General features: G+C 39.1%; 1 protein-coding gene across 1 annotated transcript in view; it reads right to left on the bottom strand.

Annotated features, from left to right (window-relative positions):
* The window catches only part of LOC124622697 (clotting factor C-like), a 66,263-nt gene extending 55,165 nt beyond the window's left edge, over positions 1-11,098 (bottom strand). The window contains exon 1 of the mRNA XM_047148487.1: positions 10,973-11,098. Coding sequence (XP_047004443.1) covers positions 10,973-11,098 — 126 coding nt within the window. The remainder of the gene's footprint in view (positions 1-10,972) is intronic.
* Between the last annotated feature and the right edge of the window lie 12,606 nt (positions 11,099-23,704).

Below are 23,704 nucleotides of genomic sequence, written 5' to 3'. Positions count from 1 at the left end.
GCAGTAGTAGGGTGTGCAGGTCACAATGAGGCTGCGAGGAACTTATATGCCTGACACATCATGGGGAGTTGCCGTCTGATTGTAAGTGGTGGTTCACCAGCCTCAGCGCAGAGATAGCGTATGGGGCTGGTCCCATGAGCGCCCATGGCCAGCCTAGTCCCCTCATGGTGGGTAGCATCAGTGATCTTCAGATAAGAAAGCATGCACTGTGCACCCATAGTCTAACCTCGAACACCTGAAAGTCCTATAAAACTGGAGAAGACATGTCCTATCTGTTCCCAAAGGCTAGTGGCTAAGGCACTTTGTGATATTTAGTGCCTTGAGGGTTTTTGTTTTCACGTCTCTCAGGTGTGACAAGCACGGCAATTTGGAGTAAAAAATAATGCCAAAAAAACTCACTGAGTCATTATAAAGTAGAATAGTGTTCCTCATATCCAAGTCAGGTAGATCCAAAATATGATGAGAATAGTTAAAATGAACACACACACGCATACTTACCTCTTACCTGTGGAAAACTGAAAACCCATCTCTGCAGCCCATTCTCTAATCTCTACATTGTAAGCTGCTCTTGGTGAATCACTGTTTCAACACTGGAGGAGGGACATTAAAATCGTGAACACATAAGGAGCACTGTACAGGACTCTGTACCATTGACACAATAATGTTTATGGCTATGGCAAAGGGGGTAACACTTAAAAAAACTGTCTTGAGGGATATCATTCTCCTGCTCAAAATGATTCAATAGCATGTCATCAACAAGTGACCCAAAAGTCTGCTTACCTAGGAAAGACTGTATGAAGATGAGGAAGTGGCCACGAAAGCTCCACTGACGGAGCTGCACGAGAATACTGTGCCTCTATGTAGTGTTGTATGCCTCACTGATGTCAAAGAAAATACTGAAACAGTGATGTTTAAATAGGAAAGGCTGCTGAATAACCACCGCTAGCAAGTTCAGGTTGTCGATAGTGGGCCGAAATCTCAGGAACTCATCCGGAAAGCAGCTCAGAAGTTGCCTGGTCTCTAAGAACCAGACCAGACAATGTTTAACCATCTGCTCCAAGGTCTTTCCCACACATTTTGTTAAGACAATACTCCTGTAACTACTGGGACATGTGAGATCCTTTCCTGGTTTGAGGAGAGGGATCAAAATTGCCTCTCCAAGAATTGGGAAAATGATCTGTCTGCTATATCAAATTAAAACAATTGAGGAGGATTTCCTTTAATGCTGTAGGTACATGTCAAAGCATGTAGTGCTGGATTTGGTCACAAGTTGGAGCAGTATCATGAGTCTCAGTCAGGGCCAATTCCAGCTCCCACTTGCAAAATGGGGGGTTGTAATACTCAGTATTGTTGGATCTGAGGTCCAACTTGCCCCTCTCTTAAGTCACACAGTAGTGGCGAAACACAAGATCCTGACTGGCATTGGGATTATCCTTTGCAAAATGCTCTGTCATCGTCTGAGCGATGTTCTGCGTGTCATTTGAAGACACCTCTGTTTCAGACTGCTGCTGTTGGTAAACAACTGTTAACTGCAAATCCTCCAGAGGGTTCCTGTACTATTGTGGAACAAGTGGAACAGTTGAGTGTGTCCATGAATGCTTGCCATGATCTTTTCTTGCTCTCCTTAATTATGTGTCAAGCCTTGGCTCTTGCGACCTGAAATGCTGAGAGGTGGGCTGCTCTTGTGGAACACTTACTGCCAAAAAAGCCACAAGCCTGTCTCAGACTGCTGAGCAGCATTCATCGGTCCACCAACTCATTTTTGGATGCTGTTGCAGTGTTCAAACACAGGCATCTGACCATTCATTCTGGTGGCTTCTGTTCAGGTACTGCTCCATCCAGGAGGTGGATGCACAATGGGAAGTGATCCCTGGAATTAAGGTCAGTAGTTGCTTTCCACTGAGCTGTAAGGGCAGGAGAGTAGAGAGAGAGGTTCAGCTGAGGAAGCTCCAGTAGCAACTGAGAAATGAGTGGGACAGCCCATATTGAGGATGTACAGCTCCTTAGGCATCATGAGATTTTCTAAAACTCAACCCCTAGGGCAAGTATAGCTTCAGCCCCATAATACATTATGGGCACTGATGTCTTCCAGTATGATACCTTACTGCGAAAGTTGTTCTATAAGATTGGTCAGAGCCTCAGTGTCAATCACATCATGTGGAGGTAAATACAGTGAGCAAATAGCGATGCACTGATACACATGAACTTCAATTGCAATCGCTTGCAGGTCAGCAGCTAGGGGAGAGCAGAGAACTAGAAGGCATTATCGACAAACAAAGTGACCCCTCACTTGGACCTTTCCCCAGTCAGGGAAAGTGTGTATAGCCCTGTAGCCCAGGGGCATCAGATGCTTTAAAATGCAATTCCTGCAAACACAAGCACAGGGGCATTCCGGTGATAGGAGTTTCAGTTCTTACACAAGTGTCCTGAACCTATTCAATTACCACTGTAATATGGGAGCCATTTATCATGGGAGTTGCACTTTCACCCTCTCTTTCTGCCATGGAGGTGATCACATAATGTGTTGAGACTCAGTGTTGGAGTGATATTTATTCCCCAGGCCAACATCATGGTCCATCACCACTGTAAATGAGCCGCGGGAGATGTCCTGGAGAGGAATATCAACATCGTCAGACTGCTTACTTCCCATCTCCATTGGCAGATGAGTCTGTCTTAGACTTTTTTTTTTTCTTTTGCCTGGGAAGGATTTCGAGCCACAGCCACAGAGGTGGTGGTAGCAGCACTGGACAGTGGACCAGTCTGATACTGTGAAGCAGCAGGGAGCAGCCACAGCCTTGGCGGATGTTCTGGGAGGAGGTACAGGCTTCAAAGTAACTGCAGCAGCACAAGCACATTGACAAGTGCAGGTACTAGTGCTAACACTAGCAACCTCCGTTTTTGTAGCAGTAGCAGTCTTTTGAACTGGCTGTTTAAGAACAGATGCAAAGGGGGTAGAAGACTATGGGGGCTGCATGGCCTTTTAGATCTTTTTGGCTTTGTCATACAACATACTCTTAGCTGTTTTGATCTCCTGTATTTTCCTTTCTTCAAGGAAGGCCCTGCAGTTCCTATTCCAGACAGGGCAAGTCCCAGAGCAGTTTCACTTTGGAGGAGATGAGCAATGAACTCCTTCATAGGCAGCCTTACCACATTTGCCACAAGTGGCTTCTCCCTTACAACCTAAGGTGGTATGCCCCCGAAGTGACAGCATGTGAAACAGCACAAAGGGTTGGGAAAATAATATTACATGCTGAAGTGAAGGAAACTGGCCTTAACTTGTACTCTGGAAGATTCATGCTGGTGAAAGTCACTATAAATAAGTCTGATTTCATTTCACTATCACCATCCACCCTTTTAGTTATGTTTTGCACATCAAAAATGCATTCCTGGGAATACTCACCTTTCAGTTCTTCTAGGGAAATGTCAATAAGATCCCTGCAAGTCACAATACCTTTGCTGTATTTCAAGGAGCTGTGCAGTTCACTTTCTACTGAATACTGCTTGAGACACTGAAGTTTCTGAATCTTCTGCAATTGTTGGGAACTAGAAGCTCCTACCAAAAGGGTCCCATTTTGCAAGCACTTGACAGATTTTATAGTTCCAGCAATGCCCTCTAACTCCCTTTGTAAGTAAAAGGTGAAACTTTCCCAAAGTTTCCCTCTTTCCATTCAACTATAAGAAATACATTCTGGCCACCAGTACGTGCACTGTTATTAGAGACTGACAAACTCTGTATAATCCACAAATCATGAGGACTGGCTACATGAGTCCTCTTGTTTGACTGGATGTTGGTACCTACCGGCAGCCCACCATTTCCACTGGAAGGTGGAGGAGTGAATTTCAAGGGTTTCATCTTAGTCTCACTAGCAGCTAGGGAAATAAAAGTTCACCTAGACAGAGCTCCACATGCCTGAGTAAACCTTATATATTTGAGGCTTGGCAGTTTACCCAGAGGTTGCCCGCTGACAACTGTTCCACCACAACAGCCATGTATGTCATCAGTGCACAGCATACCTTGAGATTGAAGGTTTTTTTGTACAGGTTTTTACCATCCTCACAATCTGGTGGTCAAGCCAAGATCACCAGTCCCTGTGACACACACTGACACGTATGGAAATTTGACTGGCGCCCAACATTTGTTTCCAGTTTTGCTTCATCATGTCTGCAAAGTAAACAGCACCCATGATTATCAAGAAAGTTAACTTCATTCTGAATACACAAACATTGTCCTCTTGCAGCCATGCAATCGGTCAACACATTTGACACTGAGAAGTGTATACTCTCCAGGACAGTGTTCAAGTGGAACTATTGTGTGAACATAGTTTACTGCAATTGCCAGGTGACAGATCTTACAAGCGTATTTCTTTTCCTCATTTCTGTTGAACACTTACATTTATATCAAGCACTAACTTTATAATCTCCTCTATCCACATCATCACCACATACTATGTCCTTGAACAAAGTGCATGGTTGTGGCAGTAAAGTCTGCCCACTGCAAAGCTGTGAAACAAATAAACATATATAATGAATTTTGTTTTTTCATGAACGGGTAACTTAAATTTTTTTTTCCATAACTACTCATAGATGTTCAATATGCCTCCCTTGAGATGCATGGCATATGTCAATGTGGTATTCAAATTCTTCCCACACTGCAGCAAGCATATCTTTGATTACAGCTTCCACAGTTGCTGTTATGCAAAGCCTCAATTCACTTATCATTGTTGGTAATGGAGGCACATAAGCCGTCTTTTATAAACCCCCCTAAGAAATAATCAAATACAGTCATGTCCTGTGACCTTGGAGGCCAGTAATGTAAGGCTGAATCATTTGGTCCAGTGTCACCGATCCATCATTCAGTAATCCTTCGATTTAACAATTCCAACACTTCCAGATGTCAGAGCATCAGTGACCCATCCTGCTGGTAAATGAAGTCATTTGAACCAGTCTCCAACTGTGGGAAAAGAAAGTTCTCAAGCATATCAAGATGTGCACTTCCTGTTCTTGGCAAAGAAACCTGGACCATACACCTCTTCTCGTGAAGCTGCACAAACACATTAAATTTTTGATAGCACCCCTCATGTTATACAACTTCATGTGGTTGTTCTGTACCCCATATCCTCACATTATGATGGTTCACCTTTCCATTTAAATGGAATGTTGCCTCATCACTAAACACTAAGCATGGAAGAAAACTGTCATCCTCCATCTTGCCAAGAATGAAAGCACAGAATTCCACATGTTGTTTGTCACTTTCACGAAGGGCTTGCAGTAGTTGAATTTTGAATGGTTTCACGGGTAAATGTTGCTGCAACACATACCAGATGGACATCGGGGGCATGTCGAGCTGTTGAGCTGCACAGCAAACTGATATCTGCAGACTCCTTGTGAAACTAACGCTAATGCGTTCGACATCTGTGCCTTAAAAAACTTAATGAAGTGAAAGCTATTACCACGAAAGCAGATAAGGGGAATACGGTCGTAATATTAAAAGAGGAGGAGTACGTTTCGAAGACCTTAGCGTTTTTTGTCGAAAATGGCATTACGGAAATTCCGAAAGACATAACAGCCAATTTCCAAATTAAACTAAAAAATGTTCTCAAACGCACACACCTCCTGCTGACAGAAGCCGAAAAAAGAAGATGTGTTATCATGAATCCAACGGCCCCCAAATTAAGATCACAGGTGAAGATACATAAAGATCTGCATCCGGTTCGTCCGATTGTTAACGGTCGAAATAGTCCAGCATATAAAATAAAAAAATTGTTGAACCAAATTCTGAAAAAGACTTACGTGTATAAAAATAACTATTCGGTGCGTGGTAGCATGACCATGATAGGTGAAATTAAAGATACGCCAGTCACTGACACTTCCTGTTTGGTTTCGTTGGATGTTAAGAACTTATACTCCAGTGTTCCGGTTAACGAAACTATAGAAATCATTAAGAGAAATTTCCTTAAATACGGTAAAATTTCAATGCAAGAGACAATTGAATTTATTGAACTCCTACAGCTCATAAGTTTTAATTATTTTACGTTTAGTAACAAATTTTATATTCAGGACGATGGGTTAGCCATGGGGTCCAGTATTTCAGGAACTATGGCGGACATTTTTATCAATGACCTTGAAGATAAAGTTCTAAATTCTGACGATAACATTATGGATAAAATTGTTTATCACAAATGTTATGTTGACAACACTCTGTTACTTGTCGATGGTTCCCGTGAGGACATTGAGGAAATAGTAATAAAGTTCAACGACGCACATAACAAAATAGAATTTACCATGGAGTATGAGACTGACAATTGTTTACAGTTCCTGGACCTGAATATAAAAAAGCAGGGCAACAAACATGCGTTCTCCGTTTATAGAAAACAAACTACGACTGATGCCGTGATCCCGAATGATTCATGCCAACCGCAGGCTTATAAAGAAGCTGCTTTCCGTAGTCTCGTGCATAGGGCAGTCAATATACCTATGAGCAAAAAAGATAGGGAGACTGAAATTAATACCATTAAGAGAATAGCGATGAATAACGGTTACAGAATAGATATGGTTAAAAAACTGTTACGGAAAAGTAATAAGCGCAAAAAGAAAAAACCTGATGGAGAGAAAGAGAGAATTATTACGATGCCATACTACGGAACAGTCTCACAAAAGACAGCAAATATTTTTAAGCCATACGATGTTAAAATAGCTTTTCAGACTAATAACCTAGTGAGGTATAGCCTTAAGCACGATATTGGCAAGAAGAGAAATAAGTTTGAAAGATCGAGAGTTTATAAGATTCAGTGCAGAACTTGTGATGCAAAATATATAGGGCAGACAGGAAGATCATTCGCGATCCGGTATAATGAACATAAAGATGCATTCAGGTTAGGAAATTATGACAAATCAGCTGTTGCGAACCATATATATGAAACAGGCCATCCCCTTAATAGCATAGAAGATAACGTAGAAATATTGCATGTAGAAAAGAAAGGGAGGAAACTTGATTTACTAGAGGAATTCGAGATAGCTATCCATGAAAAGAAACAAAGCAATATTCTAAATGCACAAGATAATTTTAAAGAAATGAGATTTTTTAGCGGGTTTTTAGAATTATTTCAGGGTAGGTATGCGACTTTAAACTGGTAGCATGTCACTGACGGAGTTGCGAGAGGCTAACAATGGCAGACCAATGCAATAAGGAAATAAGGCGCCCAATAGCATAGCATTACCGTCAAGCACATGGCTGTAACCACGCCACAACACCTAGGCACGTCAGTCCACAACAGCTCCCGAGCCAGCACAGTGCGACAGCATACTTGGTAACTATGGGACGGCCATCGACTTGTGTCAACAACTTCAATGTAAGACGAGGACCCACAGTCCAATATACTTTTAATTCTGTTTTACTCTATGGACTTCCCAACTATTTGTGATGGTATTTTGTCTCTTTAGTCCGTTTAATTTCATGACAGACTTTACAACCTGATGATGAGAGCATTGTCTCTTAAAACGCGTTGTTAAAATATATGTATAAGAATCACAGCTGAATGCTAAAAGTGATAACCAGTATAACGACAACTGCTACCTCGACTCCATAATGGATTATATTAAAAAAACTGTGTCAGACACTCGGGGAAAGCATGGTGATTTGCCTTTACACAACAAACTATTTCTCAGAACTGTTCATCCCATCATTTAATGTTCTGTGCTTTAGGAGGCTCCGCACCATACCAAATACGAAAGTCATGCTGAACAGTTATTACTGACCTGCTCTGTGCAAAACATAGAACACAGAACTCTTTCTGTTACCATGACACCATTTTTACTAGAACTGAAGTGGGTGCACACTGCTGCTACCTAGCAGGAACCATGTAAAAACCCAAGAGTTTGCTTTTTCCAACAGTACATTGTTCATACACATATCGCAAATAACATAATAGTTATGATTTTGTAAAATTGGATGATTATTATGGCCTCATTGCCTAATTACTAAAGAACCTTGGACCAAAGTCACTATAGAAGCTTACGCGAATAATCTCTACCATCTGGCAAACAGAAAAAATTCTTGAGAACTGGAAATGTGCACTTATCCATCCACTGCACAAGAAAGGAGATAAGACGAATGTGAACAACTGCAGAGGAACCTCCCTGCTACAAGTCACGTACAAAATTTTCTCAGCACGCTTTCTCCAGAGAATACAAGAACAGTTATAACACAAAATTAGTGAATACCATGTAGGCTTTTGCCCCAGTTGTTCATGCACAGAACAAATCCTCAACTGGAAACAGTTCTAAAATACAAGGCCATCAGGAATGCACCAATCATTTGCATCACCATAGATTTCAAGTAAGTGTATGATTCTCTTGACCGACAATCCTTGTTCAACATCTTAGAAGAACAGGGACTCGAGCCTAAAACACTACGATTAATCAGACAGACATTAGCTGATGCAACATCGAAAGTTAAACTCATGAGTGAAATCTCTGATCGCTTCATGAGTGTGTCAAGGTGACGGATTATTGCCACTATTATTCAACTTCTTCCTGGACAAAGTAATGATGGAATGGGAAAAAGAGCTGAAAACTCAAGCACACTGGAAACCTACATGACTAGGAAGATACCAAGACAAAACAGAAATATCAAACCTAGCTTTCGCAGATGACCTGGCCATACTATCAGACAATGAAGCAACAGCAACCAAACAAATAGATGTACTAAAGGAATGCATGGAACAAGTTGGGCTGTAAGTGTCTTTCAAGAAGTCTGAATTTTTCTGCTCAAAATTAAACATAAGAAATTAGACACAAAATGTGGCAAAATAAACAGAGATGCACACTTCAAGTATGTATGTGAAATCCTTTAACCTACAGGAGGAGAAAACATCACACAAAAGACTCGACCACAAAAAATGAAGAGAGCGTTCAGCAAGACACAGCACGTATATAACAAAAAAAATCCATGTCCCTGCACACAAAAGTCACACACTAATCAAGCCTTAAATACTGTATGCAAGTGAGACACTAACACTCCATACAAAAAGTGACATGGAAATTATAGTGAAGGGAGAAAGGAAAATCGTGAGAAAAATTCTCAGCCCAAAGTTGACAAGACTCTAGGAAACCTATAGAGAAGCTGTCAAACATATCAGCAGATGGTTATCACCAAAACCACTCACAAAGAGAATTTTAACAATATTAAGAACATATTCTCATAATATTGTTACATTCCAACTTGGATTTTCCATTGCAAGAGAATTCTAACATAAATACAAGGTGTCAAATCAAAAATACCATGGATCACACAAGTCAAACTGGACCTAGAAGCAGCAAATATTGATCCAATAGAAATTGAAGAAAGAAATGTATACAGGGGCAAAGATACACAAGTGGAATGTGAGGTCAGAGAATAAAGTCCCAAAGAAACCAAGGACAAAGTGAACAGATATTTAAGTTTCAAATCTGATGTTAGCTTGCAAGGTCATTGCCAAGCACCCAGTATACTCCTTAGAAATAAAATATAGCTGGGAACACTATAAAAATTCACTATTTTATAAGCACACTAGTCAAAGAGTTAGTTGCCTGCAGCAGACCTCATACTAACATAATGGAATACAACCTACAGCATTGGTGTTATTGTTGTTGTTGTTCCTGCTGCTGCTGCTGCTGCTGCCGCCACCACCACCGCCTTTGGTCAAATGACAGGTTTCATGCTGCTCTCCATGTTAGTGTATCCTATGGAATCATCTTAATTCAGTTTGGTGATTATAAATTTTAGAGCAAACAAATTGTGTTTACGTTGATTGCTACAGTCCACCCACTGTTCCAAGTAGTCCCAGACATCATCTACAGTAATATCGTCATCCAATTTAGTGGGCTAGTCAGCTTGCAATCAGTATTCATCAGACGAGGTACATGTTTCAACAGCAAGGAACATACATGAGCAGCCATGTTACCATGGCTGTTGTCAATTTGGAAGACAGAGTCGACCACAGCATATTCATCATGAAGATGTAGAAGAAAACAGCAAGACTTGGTCACTGACAATCATACAATAACAATTCTGTCTCCTGTTCAAGGTAATCTGAATCAGCGGGCCCAAGTCATAGTATAAAAAACACCCCCCAAAATATCAAAGATCGAACTATAGCCAGAACGGCAGCAGCAATTCCCGTAAGGTGTGAAACTGTCACTGACAAGGTGTCCACTAGCCTCCCGTATCTCATGTCAGTTACCATCTTTTAATAATCACTGTTCTTACACCATGGTGACATGAATCTGAGTGGTATAGGATTCCATGTAGACACTTTGGTCAGTCTGTGTTCATACACTAAAAAAATTGGGCAACTTGTTCCATGGTATTGCCACAGGGATGTCTAAACATGATAGCTCCCTTCTGGCTTTCAGTGATGTCTCCATGTTGATACATTCTTACTGCGCCAATTCTGTACACAAAGCTAGTATGAACGTGCATGCCACCCCTCCCCCCCACCACACACAAACACATGCCACTTCACTCTCATGACTTACGACAGCAGTCACATGACTGTCTGGTTCCAATTCTGCATCAACCAGAGTGCTTGAAAGCAACAAGTGTGTTCCATTTTGAGGGAGACTGATGATTTGTTTGGTAAGCTTCCTTATTACTCTGAAATTACAGTTTTCATAAAAAAATAAACTCACATTGCAACTACATCCCTTTAACAGTAGCTCACACTCTTCCACAGAACAAAAATTACCACAAACCAAAGTGACTGTATTTGTAGTGCAACACTGATCTCTTCTGCCTGTGTCTCCTTTACACATGCTCTTCAAGGCATATACATTTATCCATCTACTCTTCAGATTTAAAAGTTAAACAACATGCTGTCCAGAAATTTTTTTGTGTGTACTCTTAAAGTAAGAAACCTGTGACACCTGTGATTACACTCCACTTAAAATTATACTATCTAAAATGAATACAAATATGTAATGAACTTTTACTCACTTCAAGTCGTTGCTCCATCGGATCCTTTATATCCCAGCCTCTGTGGTATTTGCCTGCTCCAATCATGTAATCTTTAGGATTAGTTGATTGTGTAAAACAATGAGCAGCTGTAAAAGCAGTAACCATGTAGCATTCTTCGCAATCCTAATACAAGACAAATTCTATAACAAAATGTATTTAGTTATGTGATTTCATGGGATACTCTAACATCAAAAACTTGTAGTAGGCTTCAAGTGCTTCAAATTTATTAACTGAAACAACACCATCTTTCCCCACATGAGCAACATCAGGTAGGCAACAATTAGTTATTTGAATATATACTGTGTAAATATTGTTTGATTTATTAAAGTAGTGTATTTTGTGTTTGTTACATGTGGGGCACAGACGTTCCTGGCAGTGCAATCCAGTGGTCATGTACAGATGTGGTGTGCATCAGGGTAATCATTACAGATAGTCAACCAATGGCCAGCACCTGGGAGAGATTCAGGATTACACTGTTGAGATCTCTATGAATACTGATGTGATGAAAAGAATTAATGTTATAAATAAAATGTTCACTTCTGTATCAGTTCTTGAAAGGTTAACATTATTATGTGTTAAAGACAATATTTTACTGTGAAGTTATTGTATATCTATGTGAAGCTACTTATACAAATCAACATGGAACAGCATCATAATCTATGGATAAAAACTGTTTGGATTATGGATTTATTTTTATTCACATGGTAACTTTTTTAACAAAACTTCAAGATTTGAACATTTACTTATGTGTGGTGGTTTCTATAAATAAATTTAATAATCTAATTACATTAATATCCATCCAAGAAACATTTACACAAAATACATGAACATTACTCCAAAAATCATAAATTAATAGATGTCTCTTTGAAAAGTTTAAAGCATCTGCATCTAAATAAAAATTTGCTGAAATTTGAAAGTTTAACCAGAAGTTACATCAAAAGAAAAGGGAAAACAGAGTTTTGTGGTATTGCTACTAGCAATGCAGTCCTGTATAAAACTGAAAGTGATAAATCGTGTTATTCATTGCAACTGAAGGAAATCTAACCAAATAAGTTTGCAGCAACATTGCCTATTATTATTATTTCTTTACTTTCTCAGACATTAAGTCTGGTTAAAAATGGAAAGTGACGCGGACCTTATCAAGTGTGAATTACTTTTAACTGTATGGTATATGTTACATTGCATTTAGGAACTTTCGGGTAATTGAACAAGTGTCAATAATTACAGATTTCTGTAGTTGTATATATAAGTTTGGATGTAGCTGTATTGCATTGATGTACTGGTGGATATTGTGTGGTATGACTCCTGTAGTTGATAGTATAATTGGTATAATGTCAACTTTATCCTGATGCCACATGTCCTTGACTTCCTCAGCCAGTTGGATGTATTTTTCAATTTTTTCTCCTGTTTTCTTTTGTATATTTGTTGTATTGGGTATGGATATTTCGATTAGTTGTGTTAATATCTTCTTTTTATTGGTGAGTATGATGTCAGGTTTGTTATGTGGTGTCGTTTTATCTGTTATAATGGTTCTGTTCCAGTATAATTTGTATTCATCATTCTCCAGTACATTTTGTGGTGCATACTTGTATGTGGGAACATGTTTTATAAGTTTATGTTGTAAGGCAAGCTGTTGATGTATTATTTTTGCTACATTGTCATGTCTTCTGGGGTATTCTGTATTTGCTAGTATTGTACATCCACTTGTGATGTGATCTACTGTTTCTATTTGTTGTTTGCAAAGTCTGCATTTATCTGTTGTGGTATTGGGATCTTTAATAATATGCTTGCTGTAATATCTGGTGTTTATTGTTTGATCCTGTATTGCAATCATGAATCCTTCCATCTCACTGTATATATTGCCTTTTCTTAGCCAAGTGTTGGATGCGCCTTGATCGATGTGTGGCTGTGTTAGATGATACGGGTGCTTGCCACGTAGTGTTTTCTTTTTCCAATTTACTTTCTTCGTATCAGTTGATGTTATGTGATCTAAAGGGTTGTAGAAGTGGTTATGAAATTGCAGTGGTGTAGCCGATGTATTTATATGAGTGATTGCTCTGTGAATTTTGCTAGTTTCTGCTCGTTCTATAAAGAATTTTCTTAAATTGTCTACCTGTCCATAATGTAGGTTTTTTATGTCGATAAATCCCCTTCCTCCTTCCTTTCTGCTTAATGTGAATCTTTCAGTTGCTGAATGTATGTGATGTATTCTATATTTGTGGCATTGTGATCGTGTAAGTGTATTGAGTGCTTCTAGGTCTGTGTTACTCCATTTCACTACTCCAAATGAGTAGGTCAATATTGGTATTGCATAAGTATTTATAGCTTTTGTCTTGTTTCTTGCTGTCAATTCTGTTTTCAGTATTTTTGTTAGTCTTTGTCTATATTTTTCTTTTAGTTCTTCTTTAATATTTGTATTATCTATTCCTATTTTTTGTCTGTATCATAGATATTTATAGGCATCTGTTTTTTCCATCGCTTCTATGCAGTCGCTGTGGTTATCCAATATGTAATCTTCTTGTTTAGTGTGTTTTCCTTGACTATGCTATTTTTCTTACATTTGTCTGTTCCAAAAGCCATATTTATATCATTCCTGAATACTTCTCTTACCTTTAGTAATTGGTTGAGTTGTTGATTTGTTGCTGCCAGTAGTTTTAGATCATCCATGTATAGCAGACGTGTGATTTTGTGTGGGTATGTTCCAGTAATATTGTATCCATAATTTGTATTATTTAGCATGTTGGATAGTGGGTTCAGAGCAAGACAGTACCAGAAAGGACTTAATGAGTCTCCTTGGTATATTCCACGCTTAATCTGTATTGGCTGTGATGTGATATTATTTGAATTTGTTTGGATATTAAGTGTGGTTTTCCAATTTTTCATTACTATGTTTAGGAACTGTATCAATTTAGGATCTACTTTGTATATTTCCAATATTTGTAGTAACCATGAGTGGGGTACACTATCAAAAGCTTTTTGGTAATCAATGTATGCGTAGTGTAGCGACCTTTGTTTAGTTTTAGCTTGATATGTCACCTCTGCATCTATTATCAGTTGCTCTTTACATCCTCGTGCTCCTTTGCAACAGCCTTTTTGTTCTTCATTTATAATTTTGTTCTGTGTTGTATGTGTCATTAATTTCTGTGTAATGACTGAAGTTAATATTTTGTATATTGTTGGTAGGCATGTTATGGGGCGATATTTAGCTGGGTTTGCTGTGTCTGCTTGATCTTTAGGTTTCAGATAAGTTATTCCATGTGTAAGTGTATCAGGGAATGTGTATGGGTCTGCAATGTAACTGTTAAATAATTTATTTAAAAACAAAGATGATGTGACTTACCATACGAAAGCACTGGCAGGTCGATAGAAACACAAACAGACACATACATACACACAAAATTCAAGCTTTCGCAACAGACTGTTGCCTCATCAGGAAAGAGGGAAGGAGAGGGAAAGACGAATATGTCTGCTTGTGTCTGTGTATGTGTGGATGGATATGTGTGTGTGTGTGCGCGAGTGTATACCCATCCTTTTTTCCCCCTAAGGTAAGTCTTTCCGCTCCCGGGATTGGAATGACTCCTTACCCTCTCCCTTAAAACCCACTTCCTTTCGTCTTTCCCTCTCCTTCCCTCTTTCCTGATGAGGCAACAGTCTGTTGCGAAAGCTTGAATTTTGTGTGTATGTATGTGTCTGTTTGTGTTTCTATCGACCTGCCAGCGCTTTCGTATGGTAAGTCACATCATCTTTGTTTTTAAATATATTTTTCCCACATGGAATGTTTCCCTCTATTATATTGTTAAATAATTTAGTTAGATGTGAATGTGTTGAGGTGAATTTCTTTAGCCAGAAATTTGCTATTTTATCTTTTCCAGGGGCTTTCCAATTATGAGTAGAATTAATTGCTTGGGTGACTTCATGTTGCAAAATTATCACTTCAGGCATTTGTCGTATCATCTTGTACGTATCTGTTTCTGCTTGTATCCACCGTGCATGCCTGTTATGTTGTACCGGGTTTGACCATATGTTGCTCCAGAAGTGTTCCATGTCTGTTATGTTCGGTGGATTGTCTATTTTAATGTGTGTGTTATCTATTGTCTGGTAAAATTTCTTTTGGTTTGTGTTGAATGTTTGGTTTTGTTTCCTTCTATTTTCACTTTTTTTGTATCTCCTAAGTCATTTGGCCATTGCTTGTAATTTCTGCTTCTTTTCATCTAATTGTTCTATTGCTTCTTGTTGTGAGATTTTAACTAACCTTTTTCGTTTTTTGTCAGTAATTTAATTTCTTATAAATTGTGTTAGCTGTCTGATGTCTTTTCTCAGTTTTTCTATTCTGGTCTGTAGCCTGTGTTGCCATGCTGGTTTTGTGGGTTTCTTCTGTGTGTTGGTTGGTTCTGATCTCTGCCTAGTGTGTATATTTAGTGTAGTGAGTGCTCCTATATAAACCAGTAGTGTAACTCTTCCATAGTTGTATTTTCATTTATTTTGTTGTGTATGATTGTGTTGATAGTTGTTATTGTTGTTACGACTTGTGGGTTATTTGGTGGTCTATGCAAGAATGGTCTAATGTCTGTATTTGTGTCTTTGTATTCTATATATGTCAGCTGAAATTTTTCTTCTATATCTAACATGTGTGTCACTTCGCGTTCTATTTGTGCTTGTTCTGGTGGCTGTCTTAAGATTTCATTTCCCTCCGATTGTTTAATTGACGCGTGTTGTTCTTTGTTTTTTTGTTCTGGGATGTTTGAGTCCATTACTGTATTTTCTTCTTCTTCTGATTGCACATTATTTTGTTCCAGTATTTGTTGTACTTGTTGTTTGATGTTTTCTAATTCTGACTGGGGTATCCTGTTATTTTTTATTATTACACGAATCTGATCAGCTAGACGCTGTTCTGTTAAAAGTTTTAATTCTGGGTATCTGGTAATAAATGTTGTGTATACTTGTGATCTGTATCCAGTTGTGTTGGTTCCTAAGTTTGTTGCTTGGTAATAACAGAACATGGGGTGTTGGTTAACTTCATCTAACCATCTCATCCTCTGTCTTTGTTTTCCTTCTAGAGTGGTTGCAGGAAGCATATCCTGCAAAACACCTCTATTTGGATTTAAATCATTTTCCATGTGGCTAGCAGTGTCGTTACCATTGTGGACGGGCATAGGGTTCAAGCGTCGTCCCCGACCATGACAGCACTTGTCCGAGGCTTCATTAGTTCTGTCCTGAACCAACTAATCACACTAAAAGGGGGGTTAGCCCTATTAGTGGTTTGTTCTTTTCGTCGCCTTTTACGGCTGGCAGAACATACCGGAGGCCTATTCTTTTCCCGGGCCTCCACGGGGTTTATTATTATTATTATTATTATTATTATTATTATTATTATTATTAAGTGTAAAGACGAAGTTTTATTGTAACAAATGAAGGTTAATTTTAGAGTAAATGTGACACTGCTTAGTTCACTGTTTCTGGTCCAATTCAGGAATTGTCTGAAACACAACACAGCTCTTTTGCCATCAATGCAGAGGTCACAGGTTAGTTTGGTCATCTCAGTTTTGTTGTGGTGCTAGTTGCATAACAGCGGCAATGAAAATGACACTGTGTAAGAATTATTTATGTGAGAAGCTCAAGTCATTACAGAAGAATGAAAAAAGTGCACATGGGAAAAATGGTTGTCAATAAAGCTCTGTATGACACATAATTTTTCTGATTTTCTCATTGTCATCATTTTTCGAAACATAAGTGGAAGGTATGTGAATACCACCACATAGCGGTATTTCCAAAGGCTTTGGCATTGTTTTGTGCTTGAAAACATTCATTGGATTAAGTTTAATACTATGTTGCCCAACTCATCTTGCAAAGTAAGCTCTGTAAATTTTAACATTAAACTTCTCCACGATTCTCGATTCCTCTCGGTAGTGTCTCCACTAATCAGTCAAGTTCAGGGCACACAAGAAACAATACTTTGGCACAGTGTAACATCCAAGATCTACTTGATGATATATGCTGTCTTGACAATGTCTTCTCAAGCTTTGACCCAGATGACAGTGTTGAAATTCCACAACGTTTTGGAGAGGGTCACTCATCATCTTCTGGGGAGGTGTGGTGAGTGTGCAGGCACAGGTGGAGTTCAGCGACCTGTGCCAGTGGGCATGGACTGCCATTCAACTCTCGGTGCTTTCAGTCTTGCCCAGACACTCAAAGCATGAACTACTGGGTGCATTCATGGCCTACCGTATATTGATAAAATGCTACAGACTATAAGATGCACTTTCATTTCGAAGCAATTTTTTAAAAAATAATGTTTTTACTGTTTTCATTATTACATTGCAAAGCCAGACTAAAAAAAATTCTTAGTTTTTAAAACTGAAGTGACCTTTAAAATCCTAACAAAACTTCATCTTCCCTCCTCCTCCTCCTTCCTCCTCCACCTAAGATATAAGGTGGTATTTACTTCCATCAAGAATGTTACTTATGCTGCACTTCTTGAAAGATTTAACAATAATGCCTTGTCTCTCTCTAGACCATGACTGTCTTATCCAATGATAACACTTGTTTGACTGTAGGTCATTTTAAAGTTCCTTTCGGCACGAGTTCATGTTGGGTTTCATTTGTCATCCATTTGTTCCTTTCTTCTCTCATACACACTTTAAATGTTTTATTTATTGAGACATCAAGATGTTGCAAATGTGAATAAGTCCTCCCAGAATAACTTCAAGCTCTGCATACATGTGAATACCACCACATGGTTGTATTTCAGAAGGCTTTGGCAATGTTTTGTGCTTGAAAATGTTCATTGAATTAAGTTTAATACTATCAGCACAACATGAAAGGACAACAGTGTAGTGTATTTTTTCATGTCTACTTGTTTTTATAGTTCTAACACCTTTCTTGGCAACAGTTCTGTTACTCAGTACATCAAATGTCAGAGGAGTTTCATCCATATTCGCTATATGGCTTACTTCCACACTGGTTTTCTTTTGATGTTGAATAATAATACTCTTGTGGCATTTTTAGATATATTTTCGTTTTCATTTGCATGCTAAGTCAATGATGCTTCACAAACCAACTCCACCCTTGAAGTCTATTAAGTTCCACTGCAGCGCTAGCTTATGAGAGTTCACTTGAATCATTTTTGTATCAATTCCAATGCCGCTTAGACAATGTCCTTGAATCCATTTCAAAATGTCATCTTCTAGTTTTGGTCATTTTGCATTTAGTACTCTATTTGTACATTTAATGGTTCAAATGGCTCTGAGCACTATGGGACTTAACATCTATGGTCATCAGTCCCCTAGAATGTAAAACTACTTAAACCTAACTAACCTAAGGACATCACACAACACCCATCATCATGAGGCAGAGAAAATCTCTGACCCCCCCCCCCCCCCCCCCCAGGGATCGAACCCAGGAACCCGGGCGCCTCAATCAAGGACATTTTAGAAAACTAATACGTTTTTGAGATATTGGCTTCTGGAAGAGCATAATCAAGGAGTCATTTCAGGTAAGGCTCCATGACAATGTTGTTAACAGGAATGAGGACTATCAGCTAATTTCGGCATGGAACCATGCACCAGCAGCTAAATGCCAAGAACGCACCCAATAATTGACACTTCACATATCTGAGGGGAAGACTGAATGCACCAAGAGCCTAATAGCGTTTTGCAACCCCCACTATGGGTTGCCTAACTCCGCAACTGGGGATGGATAAGAAGGGACAGCTGCTGCTCAGGTATATACACACACCTAAAAAGTTTTGCAATCACCTCGGTCCTGAGTTCTGGAACCTGTACAGAAAATTGGAATAGAGATCAACATAAACATCATTTCCGCCATTTTTATTTCTCATGAAAACAACACATTGCACATTGTACCAACATGCAGTGAGACCTTCAGAGATGGTGGTCCAGATTGCTGCACATACAGGTACCTCTAATACCCAGTAGAATATCCTCTTGCATTGACGCATGCCTGTATACTATGCACTATCCACAAGTTCATCAAGGCATTCTTGGTCCAGATTGTCCCACTTCTCAACGGCAATTCGGCGTAGATCCCTCAGTGTGGTTGGTGGGTCACATCATCCATAAACGGCCCTTTTCAATCTATCCCAGGCTTGTTCAATAGGGTTCATGTCTGAAGAACATGCTGGCCACTGTAGTCGAGCGATGTCATCATCCTGAAGGAAGTCATTCACAAGATGTGCATGATGGGGGGTGTGAATTGTCGTACATGAAGAAGAATGCCTCGCCAATATGCTGCCAATATGGTGGCAGTATCAGTTGGAGGATGGCATTCACGTATCATACAGCCGTTACGGTGTCTTCCATGACCACCAGTGGCATACATTGGCCCCATATAATGCCACCCCAAAACAGCAGGAAACCACCTTGCTGCACTCGCTGGACAGTGTGTCTAAGGTGGTCAGCCTGACCGGGCTGCTTCCAAACATGTCTCCGACAAACATCTGGTTGAAGGCATATGTGACACTCATCGGTGAAGAGAACATGACGCCAATCCTGGGCGGTCCATTTGGCATGTTGTTGGGCCCATCTGTACCACACTGCATGGTGTCGTGGTTGCAAAGATGGACCTCGCCATGGATATCAAAAGTGAAGTTGCGCATCATGCAGCCTGTTGCGCACAGTTTGAGTCTTAACACAAAGTCCTGTGGTTGCACAAAAAGCATTACTCAACATGGTGGTGTTGCTGTCAGGGTTCCTCTGAGTCATAATCCATAGGCAGCAGTTATCCACAGCAGTAGTAGCTCTTGGGTGGCCTGAGCCAGGTGTCATCGACAGTTCCTGTCATTGTTGTATGTCCTCAATGTCTGAAAAACATTGCTTTGGTTCACTCTGAGAAGCCTGGACACTTCTCTTGTTGAGATCCCTTCCTGGCACAAAGTAACGATGTGGAGATGATCGAACCATGGTATTGACTGTCTAGGCATGGTTGAACTACAGACAACACAAGCAGTGTATGTCCTTCCCGGTGGAATGACTGGAACTGATTGGCTGTCGGAACCCCTCAGTCTAATAGGCGCTGCTCATGCATGGTTGTCTACATCTTTGGATGGGTTTAGTGACATCTCTGAACAGTCAAAGGGACTGTGTCTGTGATACAATATCCACAGTCAACGTTTATATTGAGGAGTTCTGGGAACTGGGGTGACGCAAAATTTTTTCTGATATGTGTATGAGGTGTGCCCATACAATCTAAACATTTCATCAGAAGATGACTAGAGTGACTCTCTGAAGAACTGTGCTATTTCAGTGCACCCACCCAGATGGAAACCTGATAGATTTTATGAACAGTAAATGATGGGTAAGTCTACATTCACATATATGCATCTTGGTTCAGTATTAAGAAAAACAGGATCGAAATGTCATTCCTTCACCTTCAAGGTGACAAATGAGATTTAAATTATCCAATGTAATTCACAAGCAGTGAGATCTGATGGAGAACATGCTTCACACAATGTAAAACACTCCTCCTTCAAACATGGGCTGAAACTATTTCTCTGTAATCACCAACTCCCATGTTATATTATACACATACAATATATTTTGAAAACACGCGACTGACAGGATGGGTGACATTGCCCTATTCATCCATGAAACTAAAATACTAGCAATCAATGGAACCTTTTGCACTATGAATACAACACCACTCCAGCCCATAAATGTACACATTAACTTTCCAGATGGGCTATTGATAGCTGTGTCTCATAACAACTGAGCCAGATAAGTTGCACTGAATAACATATAGCAGATGCTACAACCTTGTTCATAATACTATAATACATGTCATGGTACTAGGCCACCAGCATGCTGCACTTCAAATATGCTGTCAATGGTAATGGTGTCTGCGCAGGCCTATCACCAGAGGCCACTTGTAGAGGACCACATGACTTGTGTACATGGCATGGCATCCACCAGACTGGGTACTGCAGCCTTTCTCTTTATAAGCACAACGCAACTGTCATTCCCCCTCATATTCTGATTGTACTTTTTTGTCAGCAACTGCTTGTACCAGTACCTGGATTGTTTCTGTGTTTGTATCCATTCTTAACTATTGTTCACTTGGATGTGGAAAAAGAATATACTTCGCTTCATTGTGGCCATGTTGTTTGTGTCTTACAGTACAATATAGCTGGAACTTCCCTACAGGCTTTATAGCCCTCTCTGGATCTTGTTAGTTCATCTTCATAATTATTTTTGCCTTTTAACAGAATACCAATAATTTTGAGAGGTTGATATGACAATTTGGATGTTTCTGCACTGCTTGACATCTTGGTTGTATTTGTCCAGGGCAGTTTCCTAACTGCAATCTTCTTTAATATCTCAGCAGCATATAGTATCATCCAAATCCTTGTACTGATATATAAGCTTTTTACTCTGAAAATCCCAAATGTCTTCTTCATTCGTATCTATGGGCTGATCCACACTTAATGGGCATACTTTTGGTCCAATAATGGGATGGTGGGCTATACATAATATTAAAATGTCCCCTGCAAGGGTTGATCTTCAGCCCAATAGAGCACATCTCTTGTGAAACAAACTTCTCCCCCACCAACTGTTAAACATTTCTAGTATGAATAACTACATGCCTCTAATTAAAGGTTGTGTGTCTTCAGAAAACCTGCCATAACTTAGATTTTGCTGTCGTAATACTTTATGACTGGATGATACAAATTGTGTTAACAATACAAGTGGAAACAGTGGAGCTTACTTCCCAATACATGTAGCATCTTGTTCCAAAAATGATGCTGGGAGACCATACAATATCAGTAACCTCAACAGCGCAAATTTTGGGACTAATCTGTGACTTGTGCTATGTTCACATCACACGTTTTCTGAGCCTGTACATGCAATAAACGTTTGCTGGTGGTGGCCCATATTAGTAGAAAACACATCCTCTCCTCTCATGATATTTGTCTTATACCACAGACACAACAAATTTAGCATTCACAAAATTGGACAAAATACAGTATCTGTGGATTAAAATGCTGATCAAAGTGAAGCAGCCCACACCAAACAATAATAATCTGTTGGATGCACTAGAAATGCCTCTCCATGTTCAGTGCTAGTTCATGGTTGATAACTCTAGAGTTCCCAAATGTCTAGAAATAGAGTACCCTACAGGTGCTTTATAGATCATTTGCATTACTCTAGTGAAATAAAATGTGCACTTTTGAATAATATCCACTAAACAGGAATGACCCCAGCATTCAGCTGACTGGACTAATCAGTACATTGAAATTTCTTTCTTTTGGTTACTCAGCCCACACAATCTACATCTGCCCCCTCAATGTGAAATGTTAAACATTAACACCATGTTCCTAACAACAGGGCAAATTCAGTGGCCAGATGCAATTAAAATATTCACTTGACATGCAAAATTAAGTGAAAAACTACATGCTGACAAATTCCTTCTTTTGTCCTGACCTTCACGCAGATTGGTCATATCCCCTGCTTCAGAATGAATCAATATTTATAGCAGAGACAATGGCCATAGAGCAAGCTCTACACTGAAAAATATTCTGATCAGAGTTTTCTTCTTGTATGTACTATTGGCTTTCAACATATCTAAATTAGGAGAGACACAAATGTTGATGTTATGAGTGGAATATGCATCTTTGGAGAAATTTTTCTGGACCCAGTATACCATAGGGTTCTAACAAAATATGTGGATCTAGTATTTCAAATCATAGTGCTTTTGCATATTTCAAACAAAGAAAATGACTATTAATGCTTTAACGTATCAGAGATGATTCAGATGGAAGTAAAGAAACAAGAAAATAAACTTCATTGATGAACAAGTTTTCCATTTTTTGAGGCAAATTCCCTAAAACTCATCCTGGAGAAGAGCCTTAGGAGATATGAAATGGATCTGATTACACATTAGTATACAGAAACAGACACTGCTGGGTATGTCTTTAAAGTATACTGACTACATTTGACAATGCTAGTTTACTCACATTGATAATTATGGGAATAACTTCTAGATAACTTTCTAGCAGTATGTGTATATTAGGAGAAAATGGCTATTTTTGCCAAGAACCACTGCTGTTCCTAAGAGTACGTAGCAGTTGATTTTATCTATTACTTCAAACAAAACATTTACAACACTTTGCCCAGAATACTGTCAGCTATCTATGTACTGAAAAAGTCAAGATCTGTGTGTATTACGAGTAATGTAAATGTAGTTGTGATTTATTAGTCTCATTACATACATTGTATAGGTCATATGATCTCTTGTACAGGAAACATGTCACACTTAGCAAAAATATAATGTAAAATGATTTACAGAAATTCTTTTTACACTATTTTAAGGATAATACCAATAAATACAACACTACAATATTTACTATAAATTAACAGTTTACCAATTTCCTTTGTTGTACACAGACAACATTGCAACATTGCAATATTAGCCACAGATTTTTATTGTTCAAAATGTCAGACTGTCTTCAATGAATTCTTCAATGGTGTAGTAACATTCCTCTATTAAAATATTTTGGAGTAAACTTTTCAGCAAACCAAGGTCCATTGTCAATATGTTTCTTCCTTTTCATTTGTTATTTATTTTTAACCCCATGTACAGTGGTGTCTGAGCATAAAGCTTTACATGATGTGAGGGAAATTTGAAGGTTTCCTTGTGATGAGTACCATAGCTATGCTTAAAACGGAACTTTTCAAGATTATGTTGATTATTATATAC

The sequence above is a fragment of the Schistocerca americana genome, chromosome 7 (assembly GCF_021461395.2).
Source record: "Schistocerca americana isolate TAMUIC-IGC-003095 chromosome 7, iqSchAmer2.1, whole genome shotgun sequence".
Taxonomy (NCBI): Eukaryota; Metazoa; Arthropoda; class Insecta; order Orthoptera; family Acrididae; genus Schistocerca; species Schistocerca americana.
The sequence above is the reverse complement of the archived record's forward strand: the minus strand, read 5'-3'. Positions and strand labels throughout refer to the sequence as shown.